This window comes from Embiotoca jacksoni, unplaced genomic scaffold, assembly GCF_022577435.1.
Source record: "Embiotoca jacksoni isolate LCO1_2020_lvr unplaced genomic scaffold, fEmbJac1.0.p SCAF_1, whole genome shotgun sequence".
Taxonomy (NCBI): domain Eukaryota; kingdom Metazoa; phylum Chordata; class Actinopteri; family Embiotocidae; genus Embiotoca; species Embiotoca jacksoni.
Window position 1 is genome coordinate 22,880,636 of NW_027185229.1, and position 13,680 is coordinate 22,894,315.

Genomic DNA, 13,680 nt, shown 5'->3' on the forward strand with positions numbered 1-13,680 from the left:
AAGGAGTTCTTAATAAAAATCTGGGGGTTAACTTCTTCCCAAATTGATCTGTATGCCTCCTTGCTGGGGGGAGGTGTTATATTGTGGATCATTGGTCATAGGTCAAAGTGACATAACACAATACATTTGTGGCAATAGCTCATTAATACATATGCTAATTATGACAGAATCCCAGAAAAAAATGTCTAATAGAACAAAATGAGATGATGATATTTTATATTCAAAAGGTCAAAGGTCAAATTCACTGTGACATCATGATGTTTAGCAAAAACGCTTATTCGGCACCATAACAGAAGTGGAGATTGTGACTATATTTCACATTTGGTCAGATACTAAATTAGTCACACAAATCTTAGGTGTCCACCTGTGGGAAAGTATAGATCTTGTGTGATGTCAAGATGACAATATGTGAATTATCAACGATTTAATAATGTTGTTGTACATTTTCTGGTTTCAGCTTCTCAAATGTGAAGATTTGATGCTATTCTTCTTTCATTTTAAACTTTATAACATAATATGACTGCATTTACAACACTACCCTAAACCCCTGTGAATTACCTTTAGGTGGACTTGTCCTCAATGAACTATGTGGATTACCTTGAGTGAGCCTCAAACCCACATCCTGAGGTCATGTCAAGCTCTGAAGCAGCGGCATAGACCACTGGACTATCTTCAGTGCTGAAGAATGAGTCGTGGCAGGAGAAAGTGTTTCACAGAGTTCACTCAGAGCTTCCTGTGACTCAACCGACAGTCCGGTTTACTCAACAGATAAAAGATTCTACTTTACCAAGGTTGCTATTAATGGTTCAGATTCCACCTTGGCCTGTTGACGGTGATTCAACTTTTAGTGAAATTGAAACGTTTGGAGAAATTGAAAAAGTTTTGCATACACTACACATTACAGGAATATATTTAATATCACTGCAGACCCCCTTTAAAACATGTATATCTACTATCCAAAGAATGTCTGCGGCAATTTTAGTCGCATTTGAATGAATATTTGTGAACGGTGGCGCTGTAGGTTGCAGTGAGCCAAAGATTTGTCACAATGCTATCCAACTCCTGGGAAGATTGGTGGTGCAGTGGTTCGCACTGTTGCCTTTCAGTCCAGAGGTTTGTGGTTTGTGTTCTCCCATTGTCATGACTTAAAAATAAAATCATACTATTGCATGTCATCCAAATTATGAAAAAAAAAGTCATACTATAGCAGAAAGTGGACGACATGCTATATGACTTTTTTTTTTTATTATTATTATTTTTTTTTATCACATTTTGGCAGGAGAAATATTATTTGACCATACAGTATGTGGTGGAAAGTTTTTCACCATCTGAAATGGACTTTGTTTCTTGTAATGTAAAAAGAACATCGTAGCTTAGCTTGAATTAGTCTGTAATGATTTCAATCCAGGTTTCAAAACTCTTACTTTGTCTTTGCTTAGTTAGAAATAATTACGCTTTTTACAGTTTATTTAGCCCCATTCCTCCAAAAGTAAAAAAAAAAAATCCCTCACGAACTTTAATTCCAAGGCTTAGCAGCTTGATAAATAAACAGACGTTGTGCGTTTTAATATATTTATTAATGCATATATTTAAGTGAATAAAATATGTCTGTACATAAAACAATGTACATTAATACAATATTATAATTGCACTTTATATACACAATGTAAAATAAACATATATACTATATACTGTATATACAAGTTATTAAACAAGGAAAAACATAAAGTAATAGTTTGACTTCTACATTCTACATGTCTGAGATTAAAGAGTTGAAGACAGCTGCCTTGCTACAACATTCAATTTGTACATAACAACTGGTATTTTGGTCAGTCATTAACAGTAACAAGTACTAGTTTTAAATAAGTTTGAGGTATTTATGGCATGATTACGTGTATAATAATTTTTCTATATACAGAGCAGCAATGCAGGGAGTCACTGGACCATCAGGACCATGGCAACAGAGGTATTATCTTTCTGTCACTACGTCCAGGAGAGTTGAATATGGAGGCTGAGAGGAGAGGGAAAGAAGAAATAATTAATCAGGCTGAATGCAAAGTCATGATGTATTTTTGACAGTGTAAGATAGATAAAACGTAATGAATAAATCAGGAATCATATGTATTTGCTGAATATGAAGCTATAAACAGCAACCAATTAGATTAGCTTGGCATCAAGACTAGAAGCAGGGGAACCTGACTATCCATAAACAACAAAATCCATCAACCAGCACCTCAGGAGCTCAGTAGTTAACATGTTAAACTGTATCTAGGTGGTCAAACTCATATAAAAAGAAAACTGTAAAAAACAAAAACTTTTTATTTATTAATATAAGTCTGCCTAAAGTGTTTTTCTTACCTCATCTCTTGATGAAGGCGACCGGCAGTTCTCTATTGGGAACCAGAAGCCCGGAATGGATCACGTCGAGCGGCTCATTATCTGTTGCCACAATCTCAAAGTCTCTGACCAGCTGTGAGAAAGACAGGCAGAAGTCAGTTTGATTAGACGGCGGCTCTACAAAGTCTTCTGTGTAATGAGTCCCAGGGTGAGCTGACCGCTCTGGTTTAATGTAACTGATCATGATCGTACCCAGCACATGGCCAGCTGCAGCTGCAGCTCTGCCAGCCGCCGACCGATGCACATCCTCTTTCCGATACCGAAGGGAACGTGGGCGAAGGGGTTGATGGTGCTGTTCTCCCGCAGCCAGCGCTCAGGTTTGAACTGCTTGCCGTCATCAAAGTACTCCTCATTGGAGCCCAGAGCATGGCTGTTAATCATTAACACCGTCTGTAAATGGAGATAGGTAATAATTTTTAAAGCAATGTAGATTAGAAGTCTAATAAAGTTGTGGTTTCTGGGTTGCACATGCAGTTAAAGTTGCTCCATTTAGACTTTGTACAGTTATAACCATTTTTTTCTAATGTTGCTTCATTGTGACATTAGACAAATGTAAATCAACACAAGAATATAATCTGCTCATTTTAGGTGTATGACAACTAAGACGTAAGCCACTTACTCCTTTGGGAATGGCATAATCTCCCAACACAGTGTCTTTGTCCAGGGTCCTGCTGGTGAATGGGACTGATGGTGATAACCTGTTAGAATTACAAAAACAAATATTGCTTCATTGAATCTATACTGTAGCATGACACACATGTCTAAGCTGTTTAACAGGAGTTAAACATTATCCAATGTTTTTCCCAGAGCACGATGAGGTGAGATATAATCTCCAGTCAGAGGTCATACTGTATACATTCCCTGGGTGATGTAGTTATGGTGCTGCCTTAAATAACGTTCGACAACTTGTGACTACACGGGGATGACGGGAGAAAGTGGACATACGAGGCCCAGGAAGCCATTTGAACGTGACCTCATGGTAGACTTTAAACTGGTTGTTGCTGGTCATGCCACCGCATCTCATGAAGCTTGTTTTTGAGCAAGTCATATGTGTGATTTGTCCCTCTTAATCTCCGTGGAACTGAAATCATGATACAGCCAGTGAGTCTGATTTGAGACTGACGACTGTTTCGATAAATAAAATGTCTCTGGAGATGTTATGTCAGGTCATGGACGGCTACAACTGTTTCTAACTTCATCACATTCTATATATATAAATTATTCTAAAAAGCACGTACTAGATTAAAAATTATATTCTATTGTAACCCTAAGTAACTCACACTTTCACGATACTTTCTGCTCAATAATGATGTATTATGCATCTTTCAGAACATCGTTTTTATTGTCTTATCTCGGAGTAACGTGTAATGATGTAATCTTTTCTGGAAAATATGAACTTTTGTGTAACTTTCATGCTATAAGGAGCCCTGTCAGCCTTTATTAATAAGGTAGAGCAGCCTCTGTGGCACCTGTGGAGCGCATGGTAATACCTGAAGTCATCTCACATGAATGTATGTGTATGTGCCATTCACTCAAACATTCCTATCATCTGGACTGTGGTGGAGTGACAGTAAGAGAGGAGTTTTACTATGAAGATTGGAAATTACACCCTTCACCACAGTCTAACTTTTATTAGCTCATTCTGTCGTACTGTACCTCATAGACTCCTTAAGGCAGGCTTTGAGGTAGGGCATGCTCTTGATGTGCTCTCCACACGGGTCCTGGTCGGGAAGCACCACCTCTCTGATCTCCTGCAGCAGCTTTGTCTGAGCGGCGGGGTTACGTGACAGGTTGAAAATAAACCACAGCATACTATTGGCGGTCTGTAAAAAAAACAAAACGTAAACACAGTGAGAGAGAGAGTGAGAGGGAGAAAAATGAGGAACAAGGCACAGAGGAGATGTCACTTAGTGAGGCAGCTACTCTAAGTGCATTCCTCTGAGGGGTCCTGAAAGGAGCTGAGGAATGTTTGGGGTTCCTCAAAGGCTCTTCAGTTACATCCACACCACATTCATTTTCCACTTTTGAAGCACTGTAACTGCAGCACCTGTTTTGTTTTAGAGCTAGACTTTTTTTTTCTTTGACCACTTGAAGGAAAATAGGTGAAAGATAAAACATTTAAACATAAACATTTTTAATGTATACAGTATGGTGGTGTGCCTCAGCTAAATGATCATCTTTTCTTTTCTTTAAGAGAATAATAGAAATAGATTTAAAAACACTATTTTGGGAAATATGTTCCTTTTCTTTCTTTGATCGATACAACTTTCATACAGGAGAGCGGTATCAATCTTCTGATCTAACTCTCAAGAAGAAAGCTAATGAGCACGTTTCCTGTGAATGAAATGTGTGTGTTTGTATTACTCACTGTCTCAACTCCTCCGATCTGCAGCTCGGTGATGGCAGCGTACAGCTCCTTTTTTGAAAGGCAACTTTGGTGCAAGATGTCACCGATTAAGTCATCGGGAGCTCTGACAGCGTTCCTCTTCAGCTTCTTGTCGATGTAGACTTTAGCTGAGGGAACAAATAGCAGTAACGCTGTGAACAAACTGATTGACATCGTTCTGTTTACATGTAGTGGACTAAATAGTATTTCAGTTAAATAATCTTTATCTACACTCCTAACAAAACCTGAACAAGCTAAGCTCTGTAACACGGCAAGATTTTTCAACCTTTTATTGTAATCACTAACTGATGATCACCATTCCTCTTTGTTGAGGCAGTTAGTACAGACATTCAGTAATATGTGTCAAACACAGACAGTTTTCTGTGATACATGAACTGAATAATATTACATTTATTTTTAGATTACTTTGCATTGAGGTCAAAGGTTATCTGGTCTTTGTTTAGTTTCCTGCTGCTTTGAAATCTCCTTTGATTGTCAGACCTCTTTTAAAGCTGATGATTAGTGACTCTGCTATAAGTGGATTAAACAGATTAGTTTATTTACACAATCTTATCAAGTAACATTGATGAATATTTGCTGAGTTCTGCTACTCTAATGTGAGGATATTTTTTTGTTTATTTCCCCCCCCAATTTTCTTCTAATCATCATCTAATATAATACTAGTAATATGTCCCACTGTTATTTTTGTCTGTCGCCAGTGTGATTTGTCAGTGTTTACAGTTAATGAAAAAAAAAACGTTGAGTGTCTTGTCATCACATGACATGACATCCATATGATGTGGCTCGTTCAACTGGTAATGCCTTGCTATTTTGATACTGCCCTTGTTTGATCCCTGACCGTCATAAAGGACAAGCATCATCTAAATCACATGACATAAAAAAAGCCACATGACTGGTAAATCTAAAGATACACTGAACAAAAACACTGCGTCACTCACTCATGGTCAGACATTCACTTGAAGTACTTTTGTGTTGTGAAAATTGCCACCAAATGTGGGACAATTGTGTGTTTGTGAGAGGCTGTAATCAGTATCATCTCTCCCCCCCCCCCCCTTCCTCTTAACCCCATACCCACTTCCCCCCAACCTCCTGCTACTACAAATATTTGGCATATTTCTCCCTCTTGGGTCATGCGGTTTACTACAACTCTGGCAAACATTTACCCAGCACGCCAAGTACGCAAAACGCTGAGGCGCCCGGTTCAGATCTCACCCCCCACCCTTCCTCTGTACCTTCCTATCTGGCTCCTGACGGGAACTGAGCTCAAATTGTACGTCACAGAGGGAGAGCGGTGACAAGCTGTACCCTGGCTTTGTGAAATGTGAGTAATCAGGGCAGTGAAGGGGGGCTGCATTGGTGTCGCATAAACTTGTGTCTTGTGTTTGTACCTGTGCTGAAAATGCGGTCCCATGCTGCGGTGTGGTCCTGCCATGTTTTGGTGTTAAGGTTCTTGTGGAGCTCCACCGGTGTGACCATCATCATGCCGAATGTGCTCATCATCTGCAGAGAAACACAGAAACAATGGAAGGAAGTAAAGGATTACTGAAAGTCTCTGATTCAATCTTTTTTCAAAGGCCTCTCTTTATTCTTGCACCCACTGCCCTGTGAGACCTTGGTGAGCCTCCACTTATCATCTCCTGACTGTGGACAATGTTGGTTTGTCCCAGTAAAACCCAATAAATACAGCGGGAGAGTCAGACTGATACTGAACTGCTGCATCCCTGGCTGCAGTTCAGCTGACTATGAACCTGATGAACTGCGATGTTTCTACATGCTCAGGGAGAAATCAGCTTCAATGCCTCACAGATTATCACAAGTGTCCTCGCTTACAGTTTGCTGCGCTTCTGCCAGAGGAAGAACAAAGAGCGTGTACTTACTGTTTTCACAGCTGTGATGAAGTTCATGGCTTCCTCGTTGACTTTCTCCTGCAGCAGGCCAAATCGCTTATCATACAGGACCAGACAAATGGCTGAGTGACAGAAAAAAGCAGAGTGAAATTCAGAGTCTATTAACATGTTTAAGGAGACAATTTGAACAAACAGCAATTCATTTCTATATCTATGCTTTTTTAACTTTAAGGTCACAAAGATAATATAAAAGCATCATTGAGCTATAAAATATAAAGAAGTACAGCTGAAATGATTCTTCTGTAAATCTTTTACTTGAAAAGCGGAAACTATTTTAGTAAAAAAAAAAAAAAAAAGTGTCTTTCACTTTTCATGCTAAAATACTAAATGTTCATTGTAGTTCCCAGCTTCTCATTTGTGAGGATTTCCTGCTTTTCTTATTATTATTTGCCAGTAATTTGATTATCTTTCATGTTTTGGACTGTAAGTCTGTAAGATGCTATTTTGTTATTCAAATAGTTGTGATTTCCAGTGTTCTTTACTTCTAATGACCAAACAATAATTCGAGAAAATAATTAGCAGATTATTCGGTAATGAAAATCATCCTCACCCGCAACGTTAATGACTGTCACAACAAATAAAATAAAACTGAACTTACTCTCAAACGACCATTTATTCAGCTCGAAGTACAAGTCCTCAATCTTCCCATTGTCGTTTATTTTTCCAACTCTGTCAACCAAGTCCACCAACACCTGTTTTTACGAACATAAAGTGTCAATCAATGAATCCAAAACTAAGTACAATATACTTCAAATTATGTTTCATATATAAGAATCTTACCTGATTTATTTTGCCATCAAGTTTCACCACCTCTGTCGGTTTCATGAGCTTCTGCTGAAACGCGCTCCTCACTCTCTGCCAGTCTTTCCCCTCCCTGCAAATCAAAAGTTTGGATTCCTCCTTTCAGTGCGCTTTAAATATTAAACATCTGTGCCTCATCATGCGTTCAAACTGCATCCTGCGCAAATTATCGTCATTGTAGGTATCAATAAAGCCCCCTTACAGAATAAGTAGTCCGTACGCCTCGTTTCTCAGGTCTCTGTAGGCTTTCCAGGGTTTGATCTCCAGTCTTTGAGGGTAATTTCCCTCTTTCCTATAGAGCGCCTCCAGCAAGCAAGGTGCGCCAATGTGCACCGACTCAAAAGAGCCCAGCTTCATCCGGAAAATCTTGCCGAATTTCTTATGATAATCAATCTAAAAGAGATTTAAGTGGTTGTTAATATTCAGAGAAATTTGGTTTAAATTAACATACATAATACGTGTTGTTTTATTCGATTGAATTGCTCTTAATTCTGCTAGAAAAACATAGAAAACTAGAGAAGAAGTTTCAAATAATACTGTACCAGTGCATCGTGCTGTCTTGTCAATCCTCCTTTGCGCAGGAGTTCAACCAGACTCCCGACCAGAGGCCAGTTGGTGGGTCCCGGGATCGCGTCCAAGCTGTGCGCTCTGGAGGCAGCGTGAGGGCACGGCGCAGCCTCCACAGCATCCTTCTCCTCCAGAATGCACACTGAGGATGTTGGCTTGAAGTGCTGCAGCCCCACAGACTTATTCTTCAGCAGCTCAACAATCTGAGGAACTTTTTGGATCTGCGCCCTCATCCTCAACTTTGTAGCTTTGTTTGAAATACTAATCTGATGTCAAAAAGCAGCTCCTCTTTGTTATCTTGGGGAGGGGGGGTTCTCGTTTCTTGGAAGTGTCACACCTTACCGCAATATATATACCCTGAGAGTGTTTATTCCTGCCATGCACCGAACCAATCAGGGACCGGTCCTGGATGGTGTGGCCGTCGAGCCTACCATTCATTTATGGATCCACGTTGAGAGGATCGTATGACCCCAGATAGACCGAGGAAGTGCCCTTGCCCCCCTCCCTCGCTTTATAAATAAACACAGGCCACAGCGGAGGTGACGCGGTTCACTTGAACCGTGTTTCACAGCGACCCGCGATTGGAAGAACCGAAACTCTGGCAAAGCAAATACTACTGCCACACTTCTGCGCCGGACAAATATTTGACCGATTGCAGCTTGTGTGTTTGCTTTGTTTGTGTTTTGGAGTGTGTGTTCTTTGTGGAGGGGTGAAGGTGGGTAAATGGGCATTTTAAGTGCAATTCTGTTCTTTTCGACGTAAGCGCCACATTGAATGCCTGCACAATACGTTTATTGGAGTAATAATTCCAGAAATTTAAAAGTCCATGCTCATCCACAGAAAGCTGCCACACACACACACACACACACACACACACACACACACACACACACATGTTTGCTCTTCTATATTTTTGTGGACCCTACCATGAACATCACCTCTAAACGCCTTACCCAACCTAAACTTGATCCTCACCTGAACTTTCAAACCAAGTCAAACGACACTATAAAGATTTGTCCCAAATTGAGATGCGGTCAAAATCTCCTCACTTTCAAGTTCTAAAACTTGAGCTAGTCTTCACGGAGATAGATGTTCAAGTACACTTGTTCACACACACACACACACACACACACACACACACACACACACACACACACACACACACACACACACACACACTGCTCACACCGCCCCATTGGAGCTGGCATGATTTAAATAACATGTGCAGGGGCCCTGTGTACCCTTTAAAAGTGCTCATTCACAGACTCTCAGGTGGCATCTGAACAACCTTGAACTCAATGTTTGCCGCATATTGGGTGAGCGAGCAAAAGTCTCCCCGAGTGTAGCACACACCCAACAATCACCCCACACCCTCTCCCCAAAAACAAGAGGAAGAAAAAACACCACCCACGCACCTACAAATGCACAGTGTTCATTTGCTCTCAGATTCAGAGCCACCTGGTTGCCATGTAGTATCACATGATATCAGTTGGCTGTGGCAATTTAATATTAACATTGTGTCTACAAATTAGACACAAAGGAGGTTCCCTGAATCGTTTACGGAATAGTTCAAAATCTTATGAAACACAGTTTGATGAGGAGATCAATACCACTATAATAAAGCAGCAGACAGTCAGGTACCAAAATATGTGCACAGGCCTCTAAAACTCACTGACTAACACATTTTATTGGGTTTGTTTAATCAGTGCGGGATTACTTCCTTACCTGACGAGTGACTGCCTTCAGTTTTTGTATAGATTAAACAACCGAGGTGTAATGTATTGATTACACCCAGTCTAGCTGTTTCTCTGTCTCCAGTCTTTATGGTAGATTCTGCTGAAACACTGAACATACAGACATTAAAATGGCATCAATCATCTGTTATCTGTTTCTTGGAAGAAAAAAAACAGAAAAGCTAATTTTCAAAGTATCCTTTGAAAGGATTTTGTAGTCACTTCGGCTAAGTAGTAACATTTGTTATTGGATCCTGCCTGCCTGATAAACATCCACATCTTCAAACGATGTGGACTCAGCTTGAAGCAGTTTATAAATAAGATCTCTCCAGGGCAATCAGAGATGACCCCTGCTGACATCAGAAAACGCTCTTCAGTGCTTTTTTTAGGCTGAGCAGAACTTCTTAACACAGAGAAAACACATTTTAATGAATAAAATCAATGAAGTGTCTCTTAATATTCCTTCTGCCTGTAAATTCTCAACATAGCTGGACATAAAACAGTTAGACTAGACTGTTTAGACGACCAAAACCCTCTTTGTTTTTCAACATTGCACTAATTAAACTGATACTTCTTCCTGGAAAAGTAAAAAAAAAGTAGCATCTTTGTATACGTGAAGAAATAAGCAGATGCAGTAAAATAAATACTTATTTTCAGAATAGATTAATCATTTCAATCTCTTTTTAAAGCAAAAACATCAAACTTCTTATTGCAGCTTCTCAAATGGGAGGCTGCTTTTCTTTGTGATGTAGACTATAGTAAACTGAGTATCATAACTGCTGCTGGACATAACAAGCAATGCAAAGACATCATCATCTTGGGCTCTGAAAGATGAGAGAGGATAAAAGTCAACATTTTCTGTCACTTTAGTGAAACAATGGAATCAGTGGAAATATGAGCACGTAACATTATTAAAATATTTACTTAAAGACAATTACAGAATATAAATATTTTGAAAATGTATAACTGAACATTAATAAGGGGCATCATCTGGAAAGATTTGCTTGGTCTTAATTACAATATTACAAAAAGTCTCTGGCTGTTGATTAAGGCCTCCCCTCAGGACTTCAACCTCGCTGTAACCTGGTGTGTACTGGCACACTGAACACTGAATGGCACAGACAACTGGCACTGCGCAGTCATAGGGAGAACATGTTTTCTCACGATGTCCTCTGTAGGCAAACAGAACTATGCAACACCCTCCTCGGTGATATCGTTAAAAACAAGAGAGTCAAGGTTTTATGGCAATAAATGTGTTGTGCACGATGCGTGTTTGTGCCATTCCTTCATCAGTGGCACTCGATCATCATCGGAACTTTCTGTAATATCAAATCAACTGAGACACAAACTGTGAGGCTTTTGTTGTTTATAGTTTTCATGAAAAAGTGTTGATTTTGGAAGTAAATGAACATGTAAACACAATTTGTTTCAGCTGGTTTATTTGTCTCTTTTTGGTCACCATTGTTTTGAATTTCATTTTGTATTTTCTCGTGTTACAGGACATACACACAAAGTCAAACACAAAACATCAGCACTTCGGTGTTGGTTTGTTACAGAAATAAAATACCTTTTATACTCAATACCCCTTCATTGCAGAAATGAGATAATAAATGAGAAAACATTTAGTTTAAAAAAAAGTTTTGAAAAGTTATAAATTATGTGTCAGACACGGAAAAAATAAGGAAAACTCTCACTTTCATATCTATAAAGTCAAATGTACTGTTCTGTTTCAAGCTGGCAAGATGACTAAAACTGAAGCCTTGTGAATTGACTGAATACCTCCTATTGAAGTCTTGATGTTTAACCCACTGACCACTCAGTCCTCACTCAGCTCTCGTCTTTTAGATATCACTTTGATTATAGTCCCAGTCAACTTTCTTTCTTTCTTACAATTAAATCAGTGAGGTCTTTGTAGTCGGGATATCATCAGGCAGAGAGATAAGTGGTGAACTGAGATAGGGGGTAGCTGAACTTCTCAGGCAGCAGCGGAGTGATCAGCACACAGGGCAGGCAAACCTGATGACTCAAAGTCACTCATGTCCAAATTCACTGATGGGTCAGTGAGTTCAGTGATCGGGTTTGAGGTGGAGGCTGCTCCGTACGCAGGGGTGCAGGCACATGCGAAGGAGAGACAGAGTCACACATGCACACAAAGATGCACATTCATATGGGACGGCACAAACACACATTCATGTGGGCTGTGCGAGACCACCGTGTTCCTGGACAAATAATGCGGGGGCCACAGAGGAGGAGATTAGCTGGGATCCATAGTAGAGCTGGAAATGCTTAATTTGTACAGTTACATCAGCCTTAGCGGTCAGATAACGGCACTGACCTAGAATGTGAGGTGCACCTTCCCCAAAGCTCACCCTTACACTAAGATCGAAAATATTTACAACAGAGCAGCAGTGAAGTGATGAAAGAAGTCACTCACCACCACATCTTCCACCCTGTAGCAGCGTGTTTTGCCCCACATTACACCGACAGCATATCACAATAGACTATAGATTATTGGCTCTGGCCAGAAAGTAGGTCATTCCTAGTGACAGATATGATGGGGAAGGGCTGGAGCTGTAAGGAAGGCAACCTCCGTGAACTGGTTGACCTCCTCCGATACACCTCAGTCTCCCCTCAGTTTTTCAGGGAGTCCTGATACATTGTACATGCTGTGACTTCGATTCATCATTAAAATTATTCGGGCAAACTTTTTTTTGGTTTTATTTTATCACAATAGAGTATAGATTATTGGCTCTGGCCAGAAAGTAGGTCATTCCTAATGACAGATATGATGGGGAAGGGCTGGAGCTGTAAGGAAGGCGACATCCGTGAACTGGCTGACCTCCTCCGATACACCTCAGTCTCCCCTCAGTTTTTTAGGGAGTCCTGATACATTGTACATGCTGTGTGACTTCGATTCGTTGTTAAAATTCTTCTGGCAAACTTTTTGGGGGTTTTATTTTATCACGATAGACTACAGATTATTGGCTCTGGCCAGAAAGTAGGTCATTCCTAGTGACAGATATGATGGGGAAGGGCTGGAGCTGTAAGGAAGGCGACATCCGTGAACTGGCTGACCTCCTCCGATACACCTCAGTCTCCCCTCAGTTTTTTAGGGAGTCCTGATACATTGTACATGCTGTGTGACTTCGATTCATCATTAAAATTATTCTGGAAAACTTTTTTTTGGTTTTATTTTATCACAATAGACTATAGATTATTGGCTCTGGCCAGAAAGTAGGTCATTCCTAGTGACAGATATGATGGGGAAGGGCTGGAGCTGTAAGGAAGGCGACATCCGTGAACTGGCTGACCTCCTCCGATACACCTCAGTCTCCCCTCAGTTTTTCAGGGAGTCCTGATACATTGTACATGCTGTGTGACTTCGAGTCGTCATTAAAATTCTTCTGGCAAACTTTTTGGGGTTTTTATTTTATCACAATAGACTACAGATTATTGGCTCTGGCCAGAAAGTAGGTCATTCCTAATGACAGCGATGATGGGGAAGGGCTGGAGCTGTAAGGAAGGCGACCTCCATGAACTGGCTGACCTCCTCCGATACACTGAGGCTGCTGTTGCCTCTTGGCTGTATTCAGCCCTGTAGAGGGGAAGGCCAGCTCAGAATGTGGGTCAGGATTCCCTGCATGGAGGAGGACCCACCTCCCTTCTCTCTGACAGCAGCGGGCTGAAGGAATGGAAAGTGCCGGGGTAGAAGTGAGGCCACAAGTAAGGGTTGCTCTTGAAATGTCAAAAGGAAAAAACAACAAAGCCAAACGTGGGGTCAGTAATCTGTCACAGTTAAATGTTTCCCGCCAAAACTGGCAGAAAAAGCTTGGTACTTAAGTGATTTTACTACTGTATCATTCACTTG

At 40.5% G+C, this 13,680-nt stretch overlaps 1 protein-coding gene across 1 annotated transcript; it reads right to left on the reverse strand.

Annotated features, from left to right (window-relative positions):
- Positions 1–1,568: 1,568 nt before the first annotated feature.
- Positions 1,569–8,386, reverse strand: cyp24a1 (cytochrome P450, family 24, subfamily A, polypeptide 1). Its single transcript, XM_069152190.1, has 12 exons — positions 8,055–8,386; positions 7,715–7,905; positions 7,492–7,585; positions 7,310–7,403; positions 6,682–6,773; positions 6,193–6,304; positions 4,766–4,911; positions 4,054–4,220; positions 3,017–3,095; positions 2,590–2,787; positions 2,359–2,470; positions 1,569–2,011 (listed from the first exon to the last, which is right to left on the reverse strand). Exons 1-11 carry the CDS (start codon positions 8,310–8,312, stop codon positions 2,360–2,362), a joined length of 1,542 nt encoding a protein of 513 aa, XP_069008291.1. The 5' UTR covers positions 8,313–8,386; the 3' UTR covers positions 1,569–2,011; position 2,359.
- Between the last annotated feature and the right edge of the window lie 5,294 nt (positions 8,387–13,680).